At 47.9% G+C, this 25,556-nt stretch overlaps 1 protein-coding gene across 3 annotated transcripts in view; it reads right to left on the bottom strand.

Annotated features, from left to right (window-relative positions):
• Nucleotides 1-1,537: 1,537 nt before the first annotated feature.
• Nucleotides 1,538-25,556, bottom strand: part of ANKRD16 (ankyrin repeat domain 16) — a 43,264-nt gene continuing 19,245 nt past the window's right edge. The window contains exons 7-8 of one of the 3 annotated variants that reach the window (XR_004436685.1): nt 17,102-17,242; nt 1,538-1,749 (exon numbers count right to left, since the gene is read on the bottom strand). Coding sequence is in view for 1 of the 3 variants with exons in the window: in XM_033209360.1 (XP_033065251.1) it covers nt 17,226-17,242 (17 nt within the window). In the remaining 2 variants the exon portion in view is untranslated. Of the gene's footprint in view, nt 1,750-16,294; nt 17,243-25,556 lie in introns of those variants that run through there. The other 2 variants (XM_033209358.1, XM_033209360.1) reach the window with 2 other exon arrangements.

The following is a 25,556-nucleotide window of genomic DNA, read 5'->3' as shown; positions in this document are numbered from 1 at the left end:
TTCTGGGGAGGCTTCGGGAAGCTTCCAATCATGGCGGAAGGCGAAGGGGAGCAGGCAACTGACATGGCGGGAGAGGGAGCGGTGGTGGGGGGCGCATTTTTAAACAACCAGATTTCATGACAACTCACCACTGTGAGGGATCCAACCCCATGACCCAAACACCTCCCACCACGCCCCACCTCCACCTCCAACACTGGGGATTACAATTCAACATGAGATTTGGTGGGGACACAGACCCCAATTATTTCATCTTCTGTGAAGCCCAACCAGATCCCCCCATCCCTGACACAAATTGCTCCTTCTTTGGTATTTCTCACCTCCGTTAGACTGTGAGAGCCTTGAGCTCAGGCACTGTGTTTTAGCTTCCTTTTCAGTGCTCTTTCAGTGAGAAAAACATTAAAGAACGAAGAAAGGGAGGAAAGAGGAAAAGCTTCCAGAAGGCTTATAATTCAATATTAAAAAGATAATGTGGGGCCGGGCGTGGTGGCTGACACCTGTAATCCCAGCACTTTGGGAGGCCAAGGCAGGCAGATCACGAGGTCAGGAGTTCGAGACCAGCCTGACCAACATGGTGAAACTCCTGTCTCTACTAAAAATACAAAATTAGCCCAGCATGGTGGCGCACACCTGTAATCCCAGCTACGCAGGAGGCTGTACTCCCTTGAACCCGGGAGGCAGAGGTTGCAGTGAGCCAAGATAGTACCACTGCACTCCAGCCTGGGTCACAGAGGGAGACTCTGTCTCAAAAACAAACAAGCAAAAAACACAATTAAAAATAGGCAAAGAATCTGAATAGACATTTCTCCAAGCAAGATATATAAATGGCCAATGAGCTCATGCAAAGATGCTTAGCTGGGCGCAGTGGCTCATGCCTGTAATCCCAGCAATTTGGGAGGCCGAGGTGGGTGGATCACCAGAGGACAGGAGTTCAAGACCAGCCTGGCCAACATGGTGAAACACCCTGTCTACTAAAAATACAAAAGAATTGGCCGGGTATGGTGGTGCATGCCTGTAATCCCAGCTACTCAGGAGGCCGAGGTGGGAGAATTGCTTGAACTCAGGAGGTGGGGGCTGCAGTTAGCCAAGATCGCACCACTGCACTCCAGCCTGGGCAACAGAGTGAGACCCTGTCTTAAACAGAACAAAACAAAACAAAAAACTGTAAGTCACTTATTTTAGCTGTCTTTTTTGGGTAGTTTTATTTTAAAATCTAAATCTTGGAACTTGTGATAAAGTTGAGGCTTACACATATGAAATTTTAAACCAGAACTGTATTTAGCTTTGTTTTAGCTTTGAAGAAGTTATCTATCTTTCACCATGGAAAGAGAAGCTGTGCTATCAAAATAGCTCCTGCCCGTTCTCTGCTAAGTGAAAATGTGAAATCTCCCAGCTGACTATTTTCATCTGCATAAGTAATCATTTCCTGCTCTCCTCTCTTCTCTCCTTTCTGTGTAGGGGGACAGAAGCTATATATATATATATATATATATATATATATATATACACACACACACACACACACACACACACACATACAGTTTAGCTGTGTTTGTAGTCAGAAAGACTAGTGACTAACTTTAGAGGAGATAAAATAAGAAGCTCTCATATCTTAAAAAAAAAAAAAAGTCAAATGTGAGTCTTGACTGTCCTAGGAAACCCCCATTTTCAGGTCGGTGGCTTCTAATGAGCTCATCTTCCACGAAGCTCAGCCCAGAGGAGCCACGTCGCTCAGGACTTTTGCTCTTCCCTCTTTGGAGACAGAAGCAAACAAAGAGACTGTGATTTCTTTTTTTCTTGAGGGACCACCTTTTACAATATTTGCTCTAAATACATAGTCTAAATCATAAACCTCAAGCCAGGCACAGTGGCTCATGCCTGTAATCCCCGCACTTTGGAAGGCTGAGGCGGGAGGATTGAGTGAGCTCGGGAGTTCAAGACCATCCTGGGCAACATACGGAAACCCCATCTCTACTAAAAATCAAAAACATTAGCCAGGTACAGTGGCATGCGCCTGTAGTTCCAGCTACTGAGGAGGCTGAAGCAGGAGTATTGCTTGAGCCCTAGAAGTTGAGGATGCTGTGAGCTGTAACTGCACCACTGAACTCCAGCCTGGCCAACAGAGTGAGACACTGTCCCAAAAAAGAAAAACCATACGCCTGGTCTAATTTTGATCAAAGGTATTTTTGAGCCTTACTATAGGAACAGGCATTCCATTTGTTATATAATATATCATTGAAGATCTTTCCTTGCCAATCTGCCCAGGAGGACAATCTGTGTAGTCATTTGCCCTGTGGCGACACAGGCAGCCTGAAATGTGCCTGGTGGAAGTTCTACACTACAGAATGGTATTTGCTGTTTGCTGAAAATAACTTGTAAAGAAGAAGAGCCGGAGGCCGGGCGCGGTGGCTCAAGCCTGTAATCCCAGCACTTTGGGAGGCCGAGGCGGGCGGATCACGAGGTCAGAAGATCAAGACCATCCTGGCTAACATGGTGAAACCCCGTCTCTACTAAAAAATACAAAAAACTAGCCGGGCGAGGTGGCGGGCGTCTGTAGTCCCAGCTACTCGGGAGGCTGAGGCAGGAGAATGGCGTAAACCCGGGAGGCGGAGCTTGCAGTGAGCTGAGATCCGGCCACTGCACTCCAGCCCGGGCCACAGAGCGAGACTCCGTTTCAAAAAAAAAAAAAAAAAAAAAAGAAGAAGAGCCGGTCCCAGATGTTTGTGGGTGAAACATGTTGAAAGACCTCTCTGAAAGCCTGCAAAATGATTTGCCTGTGAAGTGGACCACTTCATCTTTGGGTGAAAAGAGGAAATTATTATTTACCCCTAAGGCCTGGGAGGAGTTCTTATTTCAGCTTGTCTCATTTTGGATGCTGGCAGATGGGAAAAGCCAACAAAGTAAATTGGTCAAGGGTGTTGCAATAGGTCACAGAGCTGGGGAGGACGTCTGAGGGGTGAATTCATGTCACTGTCAGTTGCTTCTCTCCCTGACCACTCCTGTCACTTGGAAAACTACGGTAAAGATAAATTAACCCAGGCAGTGAAGAGCTGGCCATGTAGATCTATAGTCCCAAGAGCTCAGGGTCTGCTGCTGGCTCACTGCCATTTCAGCCTCTTTAGTAACTTCTTTTTTTTCTTTTTTTTGAGATTGAGTCTTGCTCATCGCCCAGACTGGAGTGCAGTGGCACGACCTCCGCTCACTGCAAGCTCCGCCTCCCGGGTTCACGCCATTTTCCTGTCTCAGCCTCCCGAGTAGCTGGGACTACAGGTGCCTGCCACCACACCTGGCTAATTTTTTGTATTTTTAGCAGAGACGGGGTTTCACCATGTTAGCCAGGATGGTCTCGATCTCCTGACCTCGTGATCCACCCGCCTCGGCCTCCCATCTTTTTTTTTTTTTTGAGACAGAGTCTCGCTCTGTCACCGAGTCTGGAGTGCACTGGTGTGTTCTCGGCTCACTGCAACCTCTGTCTCCCAGGTTCAGGCGATTCTCCCATCTCAGCCTCCCGAGTAGCCGGGACTACAGGTGTATGCCACCATGCCAGGCTAATTTTTGTATAGTTAGTAGAGATGGGGTTACACCATGTTGTCCAGGCTGGTCTTGAACTCCTGAGCTGAGGCCATCCGCCCATCTCAGCCCCACAAAGTGTTGGGATTACAGGTGTGAACCACCACACCCAGACTAGTTCTTTTTTTTTTTTTTTTAATGGAGTCTCGCTCTGTGGCCCAGTCTCCGCCTCCTGGGTTCAAGTGACTCTCCTGTCTCACCCTCCTGAGTAGCTGGGATTACAGGCACCTGTCACCATGCCTGGCTAATTTTTGTATTTTTAGTCGAGACAGGGTTTCACCATGTTGGCCAGGCTGGTCTCGAACTCCTGACCTCAGGTGATCCACCTGTCTTGGCCTCCCAAAGTGCTGGGATTACAGGTGTGAGCCACTGGGCCTGGCCCCCGCCCTTTTTTTTTTTTTTTTTGCAATGAAGTCTTGCTCTTGTCACCCAGGCTGGAGTGCAGTGGTGCAGTCTCAGCTCACTGCATCTTCTGTTACCCAGGCTCAAGCAATTCTCCTGCCTCAGCCTCTTGAGTGGCTGGGATTACAGGCGCCCATCACCATGCCCAGCTGATTTTTGTATTTTTAGTAGAGACGGGGTTTCACCATGTTGTCCAGGCTGCTCTCAAACTCCTGACCTCAAGTGATCCATCCACCTGCCTCTGCCTCCCAAAGTGCTGGGATTACAGGTGTTAGCCACCACACCTGGCCTCTGTTTTTTTTTTTTAGACAGAGTCTTGCTCTGTTACTTGGACTAGAGGGTAGTGACACAATATCAGCTCAGTGCAACCTCCACCTCCTGGACTCAAGCAATCCTCCCACCTCAGCCTCCCAAGGAGATGGAACTAGAGGCAAGCCCACCACGCCCGGCTAATTTTTGTATTTTTTGCACAGACAGGGTTTCGCCGTGTTGCCTAGGCTGGTCTCGAACTCCTGGGCTCAAGCGATCTGCTCGCCTCAGCCTCTCAAAGTGCTGGGATCACAGGTGTGAGCCACCATGTCTGGCCAGCAAGTTCTTTGGTCATGGCAAAATGAAACCAAGTTGAAAACTGTAAAACAACGCAGGGGAAAATGTGGTCCTTGCCGGTGATTTGTTCATTGTCATTAGCAACCCACTTTTGGTCCAGATTGATACCGAACAGTAAAAGTGGCTGGTTGTTATTGAACAGGGTGCTTTGTGTGTTGGAAAATGTGAGTCAGACCCGGAGGGGAAATTCAGCCCCACTGAGAAGTCAAGCATGGCGTCAAGCCAATGAGAAAAGGTCAGTAAATTTCTAGAGTTTTCTTTCACTGTACTCTATTCAGGAAACTGGAATGGGAAATTAAAATTTCAGTCTAGACATAATCGTCACTGATATTTAAGAGACAGAAAGAAAATTTCCCAACTCTTTGAAAGAAGTTGCAAACACAGCCTGATCTCTTTATGTCGAAATGGTCCAGGTGACAGTGTGAGAAGGTGACGCTCTGTTTACTAAGAGGGCAGGGGCCAGGTATATTTTAGGACCCTCATCTATGTGATCTCAGACAAGTTACTAAGCTTTGTTGAGCCTCAACTGCATTGGACAGTTTTAGGTCTTAAATCTTTTTTTTTTTTATTTTGAGATGGACTCTTGCTATGTCACCAGGCTGGAGTGTAGCGGCACAATCTCGGCTCACTGGAACCTCCGCTTCCTGCCTTCAAGCAATCCTCCTGCCTCAGACTGCCGAGTAGCTGGGACTATAGGCGCATGCCACTGCATCCGGCTTATTTTTAGTAGGGACAGGATTTCGCCATTTTGGCCGGGCCGGTCTTGAACTCCTGACCTCAGGTGATCTATCCGCCTTGGCCTCCCAAAGTGCTGGGATTACAGCCATGACCCACCTTGCCTGCGTGGGTCTTAAATCTAAGATACAAAATAATCTGATACTACTGCTCCATGTTCCTATTGGGTAAACCAAGAACCCCCCCCACCAGCAAGCCACGGAATTACCTTTAATGACAGATTACAAACAAAATAATACTACAGTAACGACTTGTCATCATGTACCTTCTCTGTGCCAGGCTTTCCTCTCACAGCCATGTGGCAAGGTAGGTACTGTGACCTTTTTACAAGTGAGAAGATTGAAGGTAAGGGGCCAATCCACCTGGGCTGTGATTTATTTATTTATTATTATTTTTTGGACACAGGGTCTCACTCCTGTCACCCCAGGCTGGAATGCAGTGGCACGATCTCAGCTCACTGCAGCCTCGACTTCCCAGGCTCAGGCGATCCTTCCTCCTTAGCCTCCTGAGTAGCTGGGACTACAAGCACGCACCACCATGCCTGGCGAATTTTTGTTTTGAGACAGAGTCTTGCTCTGTTGCCAGGCTGGAGTGCAATGGTGCGATCTCGGCTCACTGCAGCCTCTACCTCCCGGTTCAAGAGATTCTACTGCCTCAGCCTCCTGAGTAGCTGGGACTACAAGCACGCACCACCATGCCTGGCGAATTTTTGTTTTGAGACAGAGTCTTGCTCTGTTGCCAGGCTGGAGTGCAATGGTGCGATCTCGGCTCACTGCAGCCTCTACCTCACAGGTTCAAGCGATTCCCCTGCCTCAGCCTCCCGAGCAGCTGTGATTACAGGCGGGCACCACCATGCCCAGCTAATTTTTGTATTTTTAGTAGAGACAGGGTTTCACCATTTTGGCCAGGCTGGTCTCAAACTCCTGACCTCAGGTGATCTCCCCACCTCAGCCTCCCAAAGTGCTGGGATTACAGGTGTGAGCCACCGCACCTGGCCTAATTTTAAAAGTTTTTATAGAGACAGGGTCTTACTGTGTTGCCCAGGCTGGTCTCGAACTCCTGGGCTCAAATGATCCTCCCTACTAGGCCTCCCAAAGTGTTGGGATTATAGACTTGAGCCACCACGCCAGGCCAGGCTGTGATTTAAACACAAAGCTCTCTGGTGCGATCCATCCATTCTGCCAACCTGTCCTTTGCCACCCAGAGCACTGTGGTTTTTTTTTTTTTTTTTGAGACAGAGTCTCCCTCTGCCGCCCAGGCTGGAGTGCAGTGGCACGATCTCGGCTCACTGCAACCTCCACCTCCCGGGTTCAAGAGATTCTACTGCCTCAGCCTCCTGAGTAGCTGGGATTATAGGTGTGTGCCATCACGCCCGGCTAATTTTGGTATTTTTAGTAGTCGGGGTTTCACCATGTTGGTCAGGTTGGTCTCGAACACTTGACCTCATGATCTGCCCACCTCAGCCTCCCAAAGTGCTGGGATTACAGGCGTGAGCCACTGTGCCCCTCCAGGTTTATTGTTTTTAGATGCCACATATGAGTGAGATCTTACAGTGTTTGTCTCTCCGTGCCTGGCTTGCCTCACCCTAACATCACATCCTACAGCTTCATCCACGTTGGCACAAGTGACGTGACAGGAGTTCCGGAAGGGTTTTTAGAGCGGAATCAGTGATGGTGCCTGTCCAGGGAGAGACATTTAGGCTGGGGCAAGAAGAACGAACAGGAATCAAACTCATGACAAGTCAAGAAAAGAAATTTCCAGGAAGACACTGAGGTGGAAGGAAATTGGCTTGGTCTGTTTTGTTTGAGGAACTGAAAGGAGGCCTGGGGTGTGAAGAGAGGTTGAGTGAGAGGCGTCTGTGGCAAGAGACTGGGCTGTCCCCCTGGCTTCCTTGGTGGTTCTACCCTGAGAAGTAAGAGGCAGGGAAGGGCACAAGCTAATCTGTTTCTGGTTTTCCCAGGCTGCTCTGTGAGAGTCACAGAAAGGGAAGTACAAAAGTAGAAGTAGGCTGGGTGTGGTGGCTCACGCCTGTAATCCCAGCACTTTGGGAGGCTGAGGCAGGTGGATCACTTTAGGTCAGGAGTTCAAGACAAGTCTGGCCAACATGGTGACCCCCACCTCTACTAAAAAATATACAAAAATTAGCCAGGCGTGGTGGCAGGTGCCTGTAGTCACACCTACTCGGGAGGCTGAGGCAGGAGAATCACTTGAATCCAGGAGGCAGAGGTTGAGGTGAGCCGAAATCACACTGCTGCACTCCAGCCTGGTGACAAAGGGAGACTCTATCTCAAAAATAACAACAACAACAACAAAGTGGGACTGGGCATGGTGGCTCACGCCTATACTCCCAGCACTTTGGGAGGCCGAGGAGGGCAGATCACCTGAGGTGGGGAGTTCGAGAACAGCCTGACCAACATGGAGAAACCCTGTCTCTACTTAAAACACAAAATTAGCCGGATGTGGTGGTGCACGCCTGTGATCCCAGCTACTCAGGAGGCTGAGGCAGAAGAATCGCTTGAACCCAGGAGGCGGAGGTTGCAGTGAGCTGAGATAATGCCATCATACTCCAGCCTGGGTAACAAGAGCAAAACTCCGTCTCAAAAAAAAAAAAAAAAGTGTAAGTAGCAAGGCCATTGATGAGGCCATTCCAGTAACTCATGAAAGGGAAACATGGCAGAGCCCATGTCTGAAAGGTGCTCTCACATTTCCACTCCCACCTCTTCTTGCAGAACTTTACTGCTCCCATCAAGAGGTAGAGTCTACTTCCCTCCCCTTGAAACCCCGGCGAGACTTTTTGACTGCCTTGACAAATGAATGTGGCAAAGGGACACTGTATGACTTTCTTTTTTTTTTTTTTTTTGGAGACAGAGTTTCACCAGATCTCAGCTCACTGCAATGTCTGCGTCTGGGTTCAAGTGATTCTCCTGCCTCAGCACCCCAAGGACCTGGGACTACAGGTGGGAAAACAGTAGACCTCACCATGGTTCCAACGGGGCTTGAACCCAGGACCTTCTGTGTGTAAAGTAGATGTAATAACCACTTCACTATAGAACCACATGCCATAGGAGTTCCAAAGCTAGGCTATGAGGCTACGAGGCTATGAGGCTGGGCACGGTGGCTCACTCATGTAATCCCAGCACTTTGGGAGGCCAAGGTGGGTAGATCACCTGAGGTCAGGAGTTCAAGACCAGCCTGGGCAAAATGGTGAAACTCCATCTCTACTAAAAATACAAAAAAAAAAAAAAAAAATTAGCCAAGCTTGGTGGCATGTGTCTGTAGTTCCAGCTACTTGGAAGGTTGAGGCAGGAGAATTGCTTGAACCAGGGAGGCAGAGGTTGCAGTGAGCTGAGATTGTGCCACTGCACTCCAGCCTGGAACAGAGCGAGACCCTGTCTCAATAAATAAGTTAATAAATAAATAAAGTAAGTTAGGCTATGACAGGCAATATGGCCTTGCCAGGCTCTGCCTCCATCTCTCTCTCAGCTCACACCAGCTGACATGGAGAGACCCAGGGAGAGGCCCACGTAAGGAGGAACTGAGGTCGTCAGCCAGCAGCATCTGCCAGACATGGTTGATTTCAGCCTTCAAATCTTCCAGCTGCAATCCCCAATCCCTGGGAGCAGAGACAAGCCATCACTGCTGGACCCTGTCTGAATTCCTATCCATAGAATCCATGAACATAACAAAGGGCTGCTTTACACAGCAGCCACAGTACCTGGAACAAGAGGACCATGACTGGAGCTTGCCTGGTGGCCGTTGGGGGGCTTGCTGAAAGTGGACCTATTTGAGATGCTGAATAGAAATTGAATTAACAAGATGTAGCCATGAAAGGGACAAAAAATGTCTTAATTACAAAAAAATTATAAAGACCTGTCCAGGTGTGATGGCTCACACCTGTAATCCTAGCACTTTGGGAGGCCGAGGGGGGTGGATCACCCGAGGTCGGGAGTTTGAGATCAGCCTGACCAACATAGTGAAACCCTGTCTCTATTGAAAATACAAAATCAGCTGGGCGTGGTGGCAGGTGCCTATAATCCCAGCTACTCAGGAGGCTGAGGCAGGAGAATTGCTTGAACCCAGGAGGCAGAGGTTGCAGTGAGCTGAGATTGTGTCATTGCACTCCAACCTGGGCAACAAGAGCGAAACTCCATCTCAAAAAAAAAAAAGAACAAATATAAAGATACAGACTGGGCACGGTGGCTCGTGCCTGTAATTCCAGCACTTTGGAAGCTGAGGCGGGAGGATCACTTGAGTCCAGGAGTTTGAGACCAGCCTGTCCAACATGTTGAAACCCTGTCTCTACTAAAAATACAAAAATTAGCTGGGCATGGTGGCACACACCTGTAATACCAGCTTCTCAGGAGGCTGAGACATGAGAATGGCTTGAACCCGGGAGGCGGAGGTTGCAGTGAACCGAGGTCGTGCCACTGCACTCCAGCCTGGGTGACAAAGACTATGTCTCAAAACAAAAAACAAATACAAATAAAGATATGAAGGAAGGCCCAGTTAGAATACATTTTTGAAAATGCTTCTTTACATTTTTAATGATGCATGCATTTCATATTGAGAGCTTCATTCTTTTGGTTTAATAATTTGATCCTTGATAAAATACAGACAATTGGCTGGGCATGGTGGCTCATATCTTTGGGAGGCTGAGGTGGGCAGATCACTTGCACCCAGGAGTTTGAGACCAGCCTGGGCAACAGGGTGAAACCCGGTCTCTACTAAAAAAAAATACCAAAAAATAATTAGCTAGGTATGGTGGTGCATGCCTGTGGTCCCAGCTACTTGGGAGGCTGAGGTAGGATGATCACTTGACTCATGAGTCAGAAGCTGCAGTGAGCTGAGATCACACCCTTGCACTCCAGCCTGAGTGACAGTGAAATCCTGTCTAAAAAAAAAAAACAGACAACTCAGGAATTGATAAAATTTGAAACTTTTTCATTAACATGAAATGAAGACTGAAATCTAGTGTTCTTTTTGATAAAGACAACGGAGGCACCCAAAGGCTAAGGACATACATCCCCAGGGAGGGAAGGAGAAAGAGAACAGTAGGAAAAAGGGCTATAAATGGTGCTTGTCTCACTGCTTTCTTCAGTTGAGCTCTTCTTAGTCTTGGACTGATGCTAACTTGATGATTTTCATTCGCCTTTGACAACTGAGCCCATTAAGTCAAAGAGGCTCACCTGGTGCTACTGTTACTAATACTAACAATGGCTCACGCGTGTTGGGTGCGTGTGCTTGGCCAAGCATCATGCACACTATAAGGTACCATAAGGTACCTGGATGTGCTTTGGTCAAGGTAGAGGCCAAGGCAGATATCCAGGCCTGCACGACTCAGGGAGTTTGGTGCACAGACGCACACCTCCACTTGTTACATAACCTGTTTGTGTAAGTTCATACTTGGCTCTAAGGCACTATTGTCTGTAAAAGGTATAACTGCCCCGCTGACGCTATACAGGTGCTCTTGAGGTTCGGCTCAGCTTGACATGGCTTGATGTGGTGGTTGTGCTTGTGCCCAGAGAAAGGGAGACAGCCAAAACTGTCCATCTTGTAGACAGACAGGAGGGAGCCAGGACACAGCTCTGCTTGCTTGTGCCAGAGACAGAAAGAGTTAAGCTGCTGACCCTGAAGGCAAGGGAGAGCCGGCTGTGCAGCTGCAGGCGTGGGGGTCGCAGGAGCCACAGAGCGGAAGCAAATAGCTGAGATAAAGGTGGACAGCGTGAGAGAGCTAATGTGAGTAAGCTGCTAATAAAAAGCCACTGATGAGAACTGCTGCTGAATAAAACCATATTCACCTCCTAGGACCCCCGCCCAAAAGCTTTTCTGCTCATCCACCCACTCCCCTCGGACTTCAGCATTGGCTGGCCCTGGACCGGGATCTGACGCAGGCCAACTCAGTTAATCCTCACAGTAAATCTGGGAAGGAGGCACCATTTTGCTCATCATTTACCAGGACACTGAGAGGCAGAGGGAGTGTAACCTGCATGAAGTCACTTGGAGCGTCACTGCAGGGGACTAACACCCTACATGGCTATGGGGTCTTGTTCTCTGCTCCGAATGCCATCCTCACAGATTGTTCTCATGTCCCTTACAACTGCATGTCTATAAATAAGTGGATTTGCTCTCTGGTCTCTAAAACTTTAAAATCTAAGGTTAAGGAGTGTGTGTGTCGGGGGAAGGATGGGGACAGCAGCAAAGACTTGCACAGATAATTGTCCCCAAATAGTCTCAGTGAAGGCACCTCTGATAAGGGCATATGGTAAAGCCCTGTACCGTCCCTAAATTTCAATTTTCTTCTAGCAGTCATGTGACTGGATCTATGGTCAGTAGGATGTGAACAGAAATGATCTATGTGCCTTCTGAAAAAAAGGGGGCATGCGTGGCCTCCCCTTCATTCTTTTTTTTTTTTTTGAGACAGGGTCTCACTCTGTCTCCCAGACTGGAGTGCAGAGATGCAGTCTCAGCTCGCTGTAACCTCTGCCTCCCAGGTTCAAGCGATTCTCCTGCCTCAGTCTCCTGAGCAGTTGGGAACAGAGGTGTGTGCCACCATGTCCAGCTAATTTTTGTTTGTTTGTTTTGAGATGGAGTTTTGCTCTTGTTGCCCAGGCTGGAGTGCAATGGCACGATCTTGGCTCACTGCAACCTCCACCTCCCAGGTTCAGGCAATTCTCCTGCCTCAGCCTCCCGAATAGCTGGAACTACATGCATGCGCCACCATGCCTGCTTAATTTTGTATTTTTAGTAGAGATGGGGTTTCTCCATGTTGGTCAGGCTGGTCTCCAACTCCCGACCTCAGGTGATCTGTCCACCTTGCCCTCCCAAAGTGCTGGGAGTACAGGTGTGAGCCACCATGCCCAGCCTAATTTTTGTATTTTTAGTAGAGACAGGGTTTCACCATGTTGGCCAGGCTGGTCTCGAACTCCTGGCCTCAAGTGATCCACCTGCCTCGGCCTCCCAGAGTGATGGGATTACAGGTGTGAGCCACTGCACCCAGCCCTCCCCTTCATTCTGTTCCCCTCCACAGGTTGGGGAGCAATCTTGGACCAATGGAAAAGGTCAACCTACTCAGGACAGCAGAACAACCAGCAGAAGGAGCCTGGGGTGCTGACACCTGGGGCTGGTTGAGCTTGTCTGTAGTTGGCTATGCCCAGACTCTTATGTGGGAAAGAAAATACTTTGGTTTAATCCATTGTTATTATTTGGTCTTTATTTAGAGACAGGGTCTCACTCAGTTACCTAGGCTGGAGTGCAGTGGTGTGATCATAGCTCACTGCAGCCGTCAACTTCTGGGCTCAAGGCATCCTCCAGCCTCCGCCTCCCAAAGTGCTGGGATTACAGGCGTGAGCCACCCCACCTCCATCTCATTTTTGTTTGTTTGTTTTGAGATGGAGTCTTGCTCTGTTGCCCAGGCTGGAGTGCAGGGGCAGGATCTCGGCTCACTGCAAGCTCCGCCTCCCGGGTTCACGCGATTCTCCTGCCTCAGCCTCCCTAGTAGCTGGGACTACAGGCGCCTGCCATCACACCCAGCTAATTTTTTGTATTTTTAGTAGAGACGGGATTTCACCGGGTTAGCCAGGATGGTCTCGATCTCCTGACCTCGTGATCCGCCCGTCTCGGCCTCCCAAAGTGCTGGGATTACAGGCCTGAGCCACCGCGCCCCGCCACCATCTAATATTAAATCACAAAATGGAATTATTTAAGTCTGTATCAGCTGGAAGACAGGAAAGGATGTGGTAGACCCAGGGCTCTGTGTTCAAGGGGCAGGAAGAGCCTGCCTAGAGGTGGAAGCTCTAGAACTCCGAGAGCTGCTTTAAAGTACCACATACTATAATCTAAATAGAAACGTCCTATTATATCCAAGGAATCTGTGCCATCCCACTCCCAGCATTTTAGTTAGTGCCTGTGTTTGCTTGTATTGATTCACAAGAGCCTTTTTTTTTTAAAGGAGCTATAAAGGAGATTATTTCTGCTGAGCTGCAGTCTGTTTTTTTTTTTTATTATAAATGTATAACCCAAATTTTACTGTCATTATTTGAAGTTATGTGTAGAGCTAATTAACTCAATATAAAAAGGACTCTTACAAATCAACAAGACAAAACAATGGTCAAAAGATAACGCAAGAACTGGTTTCATTAATGGCCGCAATCAATGGCCTCTGTGTCCAGTCCTGTGGGTTCTGCCCCCCTACATTAATTCTGGGCATGACCATGCCTTGCTTTGGCCAATGGGATGGAAGCATCTACACAAACAGAGCTGAGACTGGAAAACACATTCAAGTCTCTTTCCTCTCTTGAATCTCTGCCACTGTCATGAAAATCAGCCTGGGCTAGGCTGATGGAGACACCACGGGGAGCAGAGCCAGCTTGATCCACCCAAGGCCATCCTATACCAGCTCAGCAACCCACTGGCTGACGGGACACAGGAGTGAGCCCAGCTGCAAGCAGCAAAGCCACCCAGATGCCCTACAGACTCCTGTTTCAACCCACTGAACTTTGGGGTGGTCTGTCACTTAGTAACAGCTAACTGATACAGGTAAAATAGGAAAAAGAGCTATAATGGCCAAAAAACAAATCTAAAGATCTTCAGTCTGATTAAGAAATGCAAGGCCAGGTGTGGTGGCATATGCCTGTAATCCCAACACTTTGGGAGGCCAAGGTGAAAGGATTGCTTAAGGCCAGGAGTTCGAGACCAGCCTAGCCAACACAGTGAGACACCCTACAAAAGTGGGATCTCTACAAAAATTTTAAAAATTAGCTGGGCGAGCTGGTGCGTGCTTGTGGTCCCAGCTGCTCAGGAGGCTGAGAAGGGAGGATTGCTTGACCCAGGAGGTCGAGGCTGCAGTGAGCTATGGTCACACCACTGCACTCCAGTCTGGGCAACAGAGCAGGACCCTGCCTCTTAAAAAAAAAAAAAAAATTAAAATCATGAAGTATTATCTCAAGTTAGTGGCCATTAAAAGTGTGGTATTGTGGCTGGGCACAGTGGCTCATGCCTGTAATCCCAGCACTTTGGGAGGCCGAGGCAGGTGGATCACCTGAGGTCAGGAGTTTAAGACCAGCCTGGCCAACATGATGAAACCCATCTCTACTAAAAATTCAAAAAAATTAGCGGGGGGTGGTGGTGGGCGCCTGTAATCCCAGCTACTTGGGAGGCTGAGGCAGGAGAATCGCTTGAACCCAGGTGACAGAGGTTGCAGTGAGCTGAGACTGCGCCCCTGCACTTCAGCCTGGGCGACAGAGTGAGACTCCATCTCAAAAAAAAAAAAAAAGGTGGGATACCACGCAGCTTTGGTGATGGGTATGCCTGGGAAAGAATCTTGGCAAAAGCGAGTGATGTGGATGTCTGTGGTGCTCGAGACCCATCCCAGCCTCCTGGGCATGTGAACCCCACACTGCAGACACAGGGAAGTTACTAGCTACATGCCCCGGGCTCCCGTAGGTTCAGATTTTGAGATGTGAGTTGGATTCTGCTAATTGCTTGAGTTTCGGAAGGCAGAAGCGAAAGCTGTATTTCTGCTTCCACTAACAATGACTGCAAATGATTTTCTGGGCAGTGTTCTGATCATTTTGGCCTCTCGACTGCAGCAGATGAAGACAGTAAGCTTCTGGGGTTGGAAGTGGAGGCAGCAGCTTCCTAGACTGGCAGAGATTTTCCTGATTGAAAAGGCACTTCTTTTTGAGGCCCAGGTCTGAAGTACAGCCCTTGATACCGTCCCTGAAAGTTCAACGAGATTTGTTCTCGAGTCTTCCTGACAATTCTGTGCACCATCAGGACCCTGTAACAAATCTCCTTCTGCATAAGCTGGCTGCAGTGAATGCTACTCTCTGCTAACTGAACTGTAACTGGTACAGTTGGCAACCTAAAAAAAGGGACAGATCCTTTGATCTGCTTCTAGGAAGCTATCTTCCAGTCATTCCCAGAAGGACACAAAGAGGTATCCATGCCACTGCTCTTTATAATAACTTAAAAAACCCTAGAATGTCCTACAATGTCCAGAACTAGGGAACAGCTTAGACAGATTGTGGTACATCGGAAAGATGGAATGTCAGAAAGAATGCAACATTATGCAAAGTTAAAAAGAATGAGGTAGATCGTTAAGAACTAATGAGAAAATGAAAATAACAAAACAAAAAGAACTAATGAGAAACAATGCACTCAGTTTAAAAAGTCGCAAGAGTATTATATGATCCTATTTGGAATAATCTTTATTTGTACTGTCTGAATTATTTTTTACCAGGAGTAAATATTTTAGAATATAAACTCACTAAAAATGAAATAAAGCACATGAGTGTTACATCATATATAACCTTATTCAAATCCATGGGTAATTCCTTGAAGGTGTACCATGTGCAGGAGCTGTGTGCAGCCTTCTGGGGTTTGTAAGGTAAGATATGGTAACTGACTCAGGCTGGGTGCGGTGGCTCACACCTGTAATCCCAGCACTTTGGGAGGCCAAGACAAGTGGATCACCTGAGGTCACAAGTTTGAGACCAGCCTGGCCAACATGGCAAAACCCAGTCTCTACTAAAAATACAAAAATCAGCAGGGTGCGGTCGTGGGAGCTGGGCGAGTAATTCCAGCTACTTGGAAGGCTGAGGCAGAAGAATCACTTGAACCCAGGGGGCGGAGGTTGCAGTGAGCCGAGATTGTACCACTGCACTCCAGCCTGGGTGACAGAGCCACTCTGTCTCAAAAAAATAAATAGTAACTGACCTCCAGGGATGCATGACTCAGTGGCCTTGACTACCACTTATATAAATAGTTCTAACATTAGACAAACCATGTGATAATTGCTACAAAGTGCAAAGCAGGAAGAGGGGTGGAGAAATTAATTTTTGTGAACCTGGAAGACGTCTGAGGCTCTGCTGGGTGAGGATGAAGAGATTATGCCAAGAGCTAATTTTTATTAAATGCTTTTTCTACTCCTGGGTTCTTTGAGAATCAATGACATTTATTATTTATTACATGCCAGACACGGTGCTAAGTGGCTTAGATGCAATGTCTTTTTTTTTTTTTTTGGTTATCAGATAACCCTTTGTGAAAATATTTTCCTTTTCACTCTTTAACTAGCTGGGCATTCCACTGCTTCACTGTTGGTATCATCTGTGATACCATAACATTGCAGCTCAGGAACTGGACAGTCCCCAGGAATCCTTTTTTTTTTTCTTTTTTGAGAGGGAGTCTCGCTCTGTCGCCCAGGCTGGAGTGCAGGGGCGCGATCTCGGCTCACTGCAAGCTCCGCCTCTGGGGTCCACACCATTCTCCTGTCTCAGCCTTCCGAGTAGCTGGGACTACCCACACCCACCACCACGCCCGGCTAATTTTTTTGTATTTTTAGTAGAGACGGGGTTTCACCATGTTAGCCAGGACGGTCTCGATCTCCTGACCTCATGATCCTCTTGCCTCGGCCTCCCAAAGTGCTGGGATTGTAGGCATTAGCCACCGCGCCCAGCCCCCAGGAATTCTTTAATGGTTCCAGAGAGTTCTCTGGCTAAAGACTGGTGCTGCATCTCTTGGGCAATGTTGACAATCTCATCAAAAGTGGTGCTTCCACTGTGTTTCATGTTTTTGTGTTTCTTTCTGTCTGTTGGTGGTTCCCAAAGGTTGTGATGATCAGGGCAGAGGCAGAAGGCACCACCCCCATCTGGGCCTGTCTGTTGTGGCCTGTCAGTTTCACTGTCATCCTCAGACTCTTCCAGTCAATGGTTGGTGATGTCATCAGCAACCATTTTTGGAGACAGACCCAGGGAGCTCACCTTGGGGGCCAGTGCAGATGCCACTAGCATACCTCAGATATACAACTTGGATCTCACTGGGGTCAAACGTAGGCAGTTGCAGTCGGTTGAACTCAGGTTCAGGATGACTGAAGCAAGTTGCACTTTGCCTTCTCTGAGCCGAAAAGCGAAAGGTGCTCAGGCTCCCAGCAACTCTGTGAAGAAAGTTATTATCATCTTAGTTTACAGATGAAACTGAAGCTCAGAGAGGGCAAGCAGCTAGCGCAAGGTCCCACAGCTGGACTCAGGGCTGCTGGCCATAGGCCCTGGCTCTACATGCTGCACAGTCAGAGAGGGAGAGTCCCATGCGCGGTTGGAAGGCAGGAGGGAAGGCGAGGCTGGCGCTAGATAGCAACAAGCTGTTTGTTTTGGGCATTTCCCCTGTACTAGACACTGTGCTAAATGACCCCTCTGCTTTGTTTGCCTGGAAAAGTCCCCATCTTAGTGAATTCTGAATTTCCACCTACTGTTCCGGAGCAGCTGACTGTGGTGGAGAAAACTGCAGGACAGGGACCCTCAGCTGCCCCATACAGCCGGTGATACTGCCATGTCCCTGACTCCATGGGTTTTCAACACATGGCCTCCCCAATGCAGTGTCCACACCAGCATTACCTGGGAACTTGGGAGACAAGCAGATCCCATAGGAGAGGGAAAGGGGAGCTGCCCTCAATTCAGATCAAGTTTCCCCTGTGCCAGAAGAATCAGTCCTCCAGATGGGTGGGCAGCACGAGGCCTGCAGTGAATGTTACTGTGCTGTATGCTCACAAAGTTAGAGGGCAGAGCTCATATTAAAGGTTCATACTGAGAGGTGAAGCCAGCTGGACTTCCTGGGTCAAGTGAGGACTTGGAGAACTTTTCTGTCTAGCTAAAGGATTGTAAATGCACCAATCAGCACTCTGTAAAAATGCACCCATCAGTGCTCTGTGTCTAAAGGATTGTAAACGCACCAATCAGCACTCTGTAAAATGGACCAATCTGCAGGACGTGGGTGGGGACAAATAAGAGAATAAAAGCTGGTCACCCCCAGCCAGCAGCAGCAACCCACTCGGGCCCCCTTCCATGCTGTGGAAGCTTTGTTCTTTCACTCTTCATAATAAACCTTGCTGCTGCTCACTCTTTGGGTCTGCGCCAACTTAAGAGCTGTAACACTCATGGTGAGGGTCTGTGGCTTCCTAAAGTCAGCAAGACCACGAACCCACTGGGAGGAACAAACAGCTCCGGATGCGCCATCCTTTAGACTGTAACACTCACCGCGAGGTCCGCGGCTTCATTCTTGAAGTCAGCAAGACCAAGAACGCACCAGAAGGAATAAATTCTGGACACATTTTGGCGACCCAGATGGGAACCATTCAGGCATCAACAGGCTCACCCTTGAAATGCATCCTAAGTCATTGGGACCAATTTGACCCACAAACCCTGCAAAAGAGGTAGCTCATTTTTTTCTGCACTACAGCCTGGTCCCAGTATTCTCTGATGGTGAAAAATGGCCACCTGAAGGAAGTATAAATTACAATACTATCCTGCAGCTTGACCTTTTCTGTAAGAGGGACAGCAAATGGAGCGAAATACTTATGTCCAAGTTTTCTTTTCATTGAAGGAGAATCCACAACTATGCAAAGCTTGCAATTTACATCCCACGAGAGAACCTCTCAGCTGATCTCCATATCCTAGCTTCCCTATAGCTCCCCTTCCTATTAATGATAAGCTTCCTCTAATCTCGCCCGCCCAGAAGGAAACAAGCAAAGAAATCTCCAAGGGACCACAACCTCCCCCACCCCTACTATTGGTTATATCCCCTTCAAGCTGTAGGGGGAGGAGAATTTCGCCCAACCCAGGTACATGTCCCCTTCTCCCTCTCTGATTTAAAGCAGATCAAGGTAGACCTGGGGAAGTTTTCAGATGATCCTGATAGGTACACAGATGTCCTACAGTGTCTAGGGCAAACCTTGGATCTCACTTGGAGAGATGTCATTAGATCAAACCCTGGCCTTTAATGAAAAGAGTGCGGCTTTGGCTGCAGCCTGAGAGTTTGGAGATACCTGGTATCTTAGTCAAGTAAATGACAGAATGACAGCCGAAGAAAGGGACAAATTCCCTACCGATCAGCAAGCTGTCCCCAGTATGGATCCCCACTGGGACCTCGACTCAGATCATAGGGACTGGAGTCATAAACATCTGCTGATCTGTGTTCTAGAAGGACTAAGGAGAATTAGGAAAAAGCCCATGAATTATTTGATGATGTCCACCATAACTCAGGGAAAGGAAGAAAATGCTTCTGCCCTCCTCGAGCGACTACAGGAGGCCTTAAGAAAATATACTCACCTGTCACCCAACTCACTCGAGGGTCAATTGATCCTAAAAGATAAGTTTATTATCCAATCAGCCACAGATATCAGGAGAAAGCTCCGAAAGCGAGCCCTGGGCCCTGAACAAAATCTGGAGGCATTATTAAACCTGGCAACCTCAATGTTCTATAATAGGGACCAAGAGGAACAGGCCGAAAAGGAAAAGCGAGATCAGAGAAAGGCTGCAGCCTTAGTCATGGCCCTCAGACAAACAAACCTTGGTGGTTCAGAGAGGACAGAAAATGGAGCAGGCCAATCACTTGGTAGTGCTTGTTAATAGTGTGGCTTGCAAGGACACCTTAAAAAAGATTGTCCAACAAGAAACAAGCTGCCCCCTCGCCCATGTCCACTGTGCTGAGGCAATCACTGGAAGGTGCACTGCCCCAGAGGACAAAGGTTCTCTGGGCCAGAAGCCCTCAACCAGATGATCCAACAACAGGACTGAGGGTGTCTGGGGCAAGCGCCAGCTCATGTCATCACTCTCACTGAACCCAGGGTATGTTTAACCATTGAGGGCCAGGAAATTGACTTCCTCCTGGACACTGGTTTGGCTTTCTCAGTGTTAATCTCCTGTCCTGGACAGCTATCCTCAAGGTCCGTTACCATCCAAGGAGTCCTGGGACGGCTATAACCAGGTATTTCTCCCACCTCCTCAGTTGTAATTGGGAGACTTTGCTCTTTTCACATGATTTTCTTGTTATGCCTGAAAGTCCCATACCCTTATTAGAGAGGAATATATTAGCCAAAGCTGAAGCTATTATCTACACGAATATGGGGGACAAGTTACCTATGTGTTGTCCCCTGCTTGAGGAGGAAATCAACCCTGAAGTCTGGGCATCAGAAGGAACAAACTCAAGCTCCAGCCTTAAGCCTCCCCACAGGACAAAACTTCTCTTTATACATCACAGAGAGAGCAGGAATAGCTCTTGGGGTCCTTACTCAGACTCGTGGGACAACCCCACAACCAGTGGCAGACCTAAGTAAGGAAATTGATGTAGTAGCAAAAGGCTGGCCTCACTGTTTACCGGTAGTTAGCGGCGGTGGCCATCTTAGTGTCAGTGGCTACCAAAATAATAAAAGGAAAGGATCTCACTGTCCCCACTACTCATGATGTAATGGCATACCAGGTGCCAAAGGAAGTTTATAGCTATCAGACAACCACCTACTTAGATACCAGGCGCTACTCCTTGAGGGACCAGTGCTTCAAATACATACATGTGTGGCCCTCAACCCTGCCACTTTTCTCCCAGAGGACAGGGAACTGATCGAGCATGACTGCCAACAAGTGATAGTCCAGACTTATGCCACCGAGAGGATCTCTTAGAAGTCCCCTTAGCTAATCCTGACCTTAACCTATATACCGATGGAAGTTCATTTGTGGTGGAGAATGGGATACGAAGGGCAGGTTATGCCATAGTTAATGATGTAACAGTACTTGAAAGTAAGCCACTTCCCCCAGGGTGCAGCGCCCAGTTAGCAGATCTAGTGGCACTTACCCGAGCCTTAGAACTGGGAAAAGGAAGAAGAATAAATAGCAAGTATGCTTATCTAATCCTACATGCCCATGCTGCAATATGGAAAGAAAGGGGGTTCCTAACCTCTGGGGAGCCCCCATTAAATACCACAAGGAAATCATAGAGTTATTGCATGCAGTGCAAAAACCCAAGGAGGTGGCAGTCTTACGCTGCCAAAGCCATCAAAAAGGGGAAGGGGAGGGGAGAACAGCAGCATAAGTGGCTGGAAGAGGCAGGGAAAGACCAGCAGAAAGGAAAGAGAGAAAGAGACAGAGACAGAGGGAGAGAGAGGGAGGAAGAGACAGAGACAAAGAAGGAGTCAAAAAGGGAGACAGAGAGAGGAAGAGACAGAGAGGCAGAAAGTCAAAGAGAGAAGGAGAGAGAGGAAGAGACAGAAAAAGAAGAGTCAGAGAGAGAGAAAGTCAAAGAAAGAGAGGAAGAGACAGACAAAGAGGGAGTCAGAAGGAGAGAGGGAGACAAACAAGAAGTCAAAGAGAAGGAAAGAGAGATGGAAGTAGTAAAGAAAAAACAGTGTCCCCTATTCCTTTAAAAGCCAGGGTAAATTTAAAACCTATAATTGATAATTGAAGGTCTTCTGTTACCCTACAACACTCCAAAACCACCTTGTTGTCAGTGTAAGCAAGGGCGTAGCCTGAAAGCACTGAGGCCACTGACAACCCATAGCCTTCCTATCAAAAATCATTAACCCAGCAGGTTTCCTCACAAGGGATCTAAATCTTAACTAATTACCATACAAAGGTCCAACCAGACCTAGGAGGAACTCCCTTCAGGACAGGATGATAGATGGTTCCTCCCCAGAGATTAAGGAAAAAAGACACAATGGGTATTTGGTAAGTGATAAGGAAACTCTTCTAGAAGCAGAGTTAGGAAAACTGCCTAATAATTACTCTGCTCAAACGTGGGAGCTGTTTGCACTCAGACAAACTTTAAAGTACTTACAGAATCAGGAAGGAGCCATCTATACCAATTCTAAGTTACTATGGACTGAACGAGGTTTTATTAACAGCAAAGAAAAATTAGAATCCCAAACTTATAAGGTTTTCAACAAAAGGAAAGTTTGCTAAAAGTTAACAGGATAAGTATTATCCTAACCTCTAATCTTATGGAAATTAGACCCTATCAATGCCCCTCCAAACTCAAGTCCTTCAGCGCAGAGTGATACAACTAATACCCTTACTTACAGGGTCAGGAATGGCCACTGCTACAGGAACCAGAATAGCAGATTTATCTACTTCATTATCCTACTACCACACACTTTCACAGATTTCTCAGTTTGCAAGAAATAATAAAATCTATCCAGTAAGAATAGTAACTATAATCCCAAAGAGACTCTTTGGCAACAGTGACTCTCCAAAACCACTGAGGCCTAGACCTCCTCACTGCTGAGAAAGGAGGACTCTGCACCTTCTTAGGGGAAGAGTGTTGCTTTTACACTAAGCAGTCAGGGACAGTACGAGATGCCGCCTGGTGTTTACAGGAAAAGGCTTCTGAAATCAGACAACACCTTTCAAACTCTTATACCAACCGCTGGAATTGGATGATATGACTTCTCCCCTTTCTAGGGGAGCCATCTTGCTATTACTCGCCTTCGAGTAATACAGCCATCTTGCTATTACTTGCCTTCAGGCCCTGTATTTTTAACCTCCTTGTCAAATTTATTTCCTCTAGGATCGAGGCCATCAAGCTACAGATGGTCTTACAAATGGAACCCCAAATGAGTTCAACTAACAACTTCTACTGAGGACCCCTGGACCAACCCGCTGGCCCTTTGTCTGGCCTAAAGAGTTCCCCTTTGGAGGACACTACAACCGCAGGGCCCCTTCGTCACCCCTATCCAACAGGAAGTAGCTAGAGTGGTCATCGCCCAATTCCCAACAGCAGCTGGGGTGTCCTGTTGAGACAGTGGATTGAGAGGTGAAGCCAGCTGGACTTCCTGGGTCGAGTGGAGACTCTAGAAAGAGAACTTTTCTGTCTAGCTAAAGGATTGTAAATGCACCAATCAGCACCCTGTAAAAAATGCACCAATCAATACTCTGTGTCTAGCTAAAGGATTGTAAATGCACCAATCAGCAAGCTGTAAAAATGCACCAATCAGCGCTTTGTGTCTAGCTAAAGCATTATAAACGCACCTATCAGCACTCTGTAAGATGGACCAATCAGCAGGATGTGGGCGGGGACAAATAAGGGAATAATAAAAGCTGGCCACCCCTAGATAGCAGCAGCAACCCACTCTGGTCCCCTTCCATGCTGTGGAAACTTTGTTCTTTCACTCTTCATAATAAATCTTGCTGCTGCTCACTCTTTGGGTCCACGCCACCTTTAAGAGCTGTAACACTCACTGCGAGGGTCTGCGGCTTCATTCCTGAAGTCAGCAAGACCATAAACCCACCGAGAGGAACATACAACTCTGGACGTGCCATCTTTAAGACTGTAACACTGCGAGATCTGTGGCTTCATTCCTGAAGTCAGCAAGACCAAGAACCCACCAGAAGGAATAAATTCCAGACACAATACCACAAAAAGATAAAAAAAAAAAAGCGAAGGGTTGAGAAGAAACTTTTGGACAAGTTTGTACAACTTGTGGCCCAGGTGGCTTTGAATGCGGCCCAACCCAAATTTGTAAACTTTCTTAAAACACTGAGATTTTTTGCGATTTTTTTTTTTTTTAAAGCTCATCAGCTATCCTTAGTGATAGTGTAGTTTATGTGTGGCCCAAGACCATTATTTTTCTTCCAATGTGGCCCAGGGGAGCCAAAAGATTGGATATCCTGTTTTTGGAGGTGAGGGATGTGTTTACTGCCTTGGCTGTGGTGATAGTTTCCTAGGTGCACAAATATGTCTGAATTAACTGTACATATCAAGGATGTGCAGCTTTGTGTACCAATTATACCTCAGTAAAACCACCACAAAAAGGAAAAGAACAAAAGAAATGCAAATTCCTAGACTCCACCCTGGACCTACAGGCCCAACCCTCTGAGGCTGCCCAGCCACCTGTCTCCAGCAAGGTGGGGGCCTGAGCAGCACTGCCCAGACCTTTGCTCCCCTAACGGACTATTTCACATCCTTCGCTAACTCCTCAGACCTCCCACACTGCGTCCTCACTCTCAGTCAATCACCTGCTTTCCTAAATCACTGAAGAGTCAAAGCACCTAGAAGACAGCTCCGTGTCTCCCAGCACCAATACCCCAGCTCCTGCTCATTGCCCTTCTGCTCGGCTTTCCCTTGAGGCTGGGGAGGAACTGGCAGGGCAAACATGAATATTTGCCCTTGTGCACAAAAAGCTACTCAATGCAGCTGCCATGGCCACCCCTGGGAACTAGCTGGAAGCAGCTGGGGGTTGCCGGGGAGAAGGGGTGGGTGGGTGGGAATCAGCATCTTTAAAAGTTTCTAATTTCAACTTTTATTTTAAATATAGGGGGTACATGTGCAGGTTTGTTACCTGTATATATCGTGTGATGCTGAGGTCTGCAGTAAGGATCGCATCACTCAGACAGCACGGTATCCAGTAGGTAGTTTTACTGACTGGCCCCCACACCCCTGGACTCTCTCCCTCTGAGAATCTGCATTTTTCTTTTTTTCAGGATTCCTATGTTTGAAGGAATCTGCATTTTAACAAGACTCTAGATGCTTCGTACGGACATTAGACTCATTCCTCCTCCTCACTTCCTGTCTGTTGGACCACTTTCTCAGCAATCTGTAAACTGTAATCTGCTCCATTAAAAAAAACAAAACATTGATCCACATCCCTCTCCACGGCTTCATTTTCTAGCTCCAGGTCCTGCCTTCCCATTCTCTCAAACCTGCTCTGATCTTTGTCCAGCTCCTCACTTACCCCTTCACAGAGGCCCCCAGTGCACCCATGCAGTGAGATCAGCTTCACAGAGGCCCCCAGTGCACCCATGCGGTGAGATCAGCTTCGCAGAGGCCCCCAGTGCACCCACACAGTGAGGTAAGCTTTGGCTCTGGGCCCCTCCTCCCTGCGACTCTACCTGGGCACCAGCCAGCCCTCATTCCCTCCCTACTGCTTTTTTTTTTTTTTTTTAAACAGGGTTTTGCTCTGTCACCCAGGCTGCAATACAGTAGTGCAATCATAGCCCACTGCAGTCTTGACCTCCTGGGCTCAAGCAATTCTCCCACCTCAGCTTCCTCGGTAGCTGGGACTACAGGCACACCATGCCCAGCTAATTTTTTGTATTTTTTGTAGAGGCAGGGTCTCACCATGTTGTCCAGGCTGGTCTCAAACTCCTGACCTCAAGTGACCTGCCTGCCTTGGCCTCTCAAAGTGTTGGGATTACAGGCGTGAGCCACGATGCCTGGCCATTGCTATTTTTTAAATGTTGTTTCAAATACCCCCATGGTGTCACTCCCCTTGAGGATGCGTTGGGCCTTCCAGAGTAGGAAGAGGCAACAAGAGACCTGGTTCACTTATGGTGAAGCCAGGAGAGGTGTCATGTTGGTCAAAATGCCTGCAGGCCCCTCCTGTTGCTGTGCTCAGGCCAGAAGCTACACAGGGCATGGGCTCATAAATGCATCCACTCCCTGTGCTTTCCCAGGAGCGCCCAGGCCTGTCCTCAGTATCAAGTCAATCA

Source organism: Trachypithecus francoisi, unplaced genomic scaffold (genome assembly GCF_009764315.1).
Source record: "Trachypithecus francoisi isolate TF-2019V2 unplaced genomic scaffold, Tfra_2.0 Lachesis_group9, whole genome shotgun sequence".
Classification (NCBI taxonomy): domain Eukaryota; kingdom Metazoa; phylum Chordata; class Mammalia; order Primates; family Cercopithecidae; genus Trachypithecus; species Trachypithecus francoisi.
The sequence above is the reverse complement of the archived record's forward strand: the minus strand, read 5'-3'. Positions and strand labels throughout refer to the sequence as shown.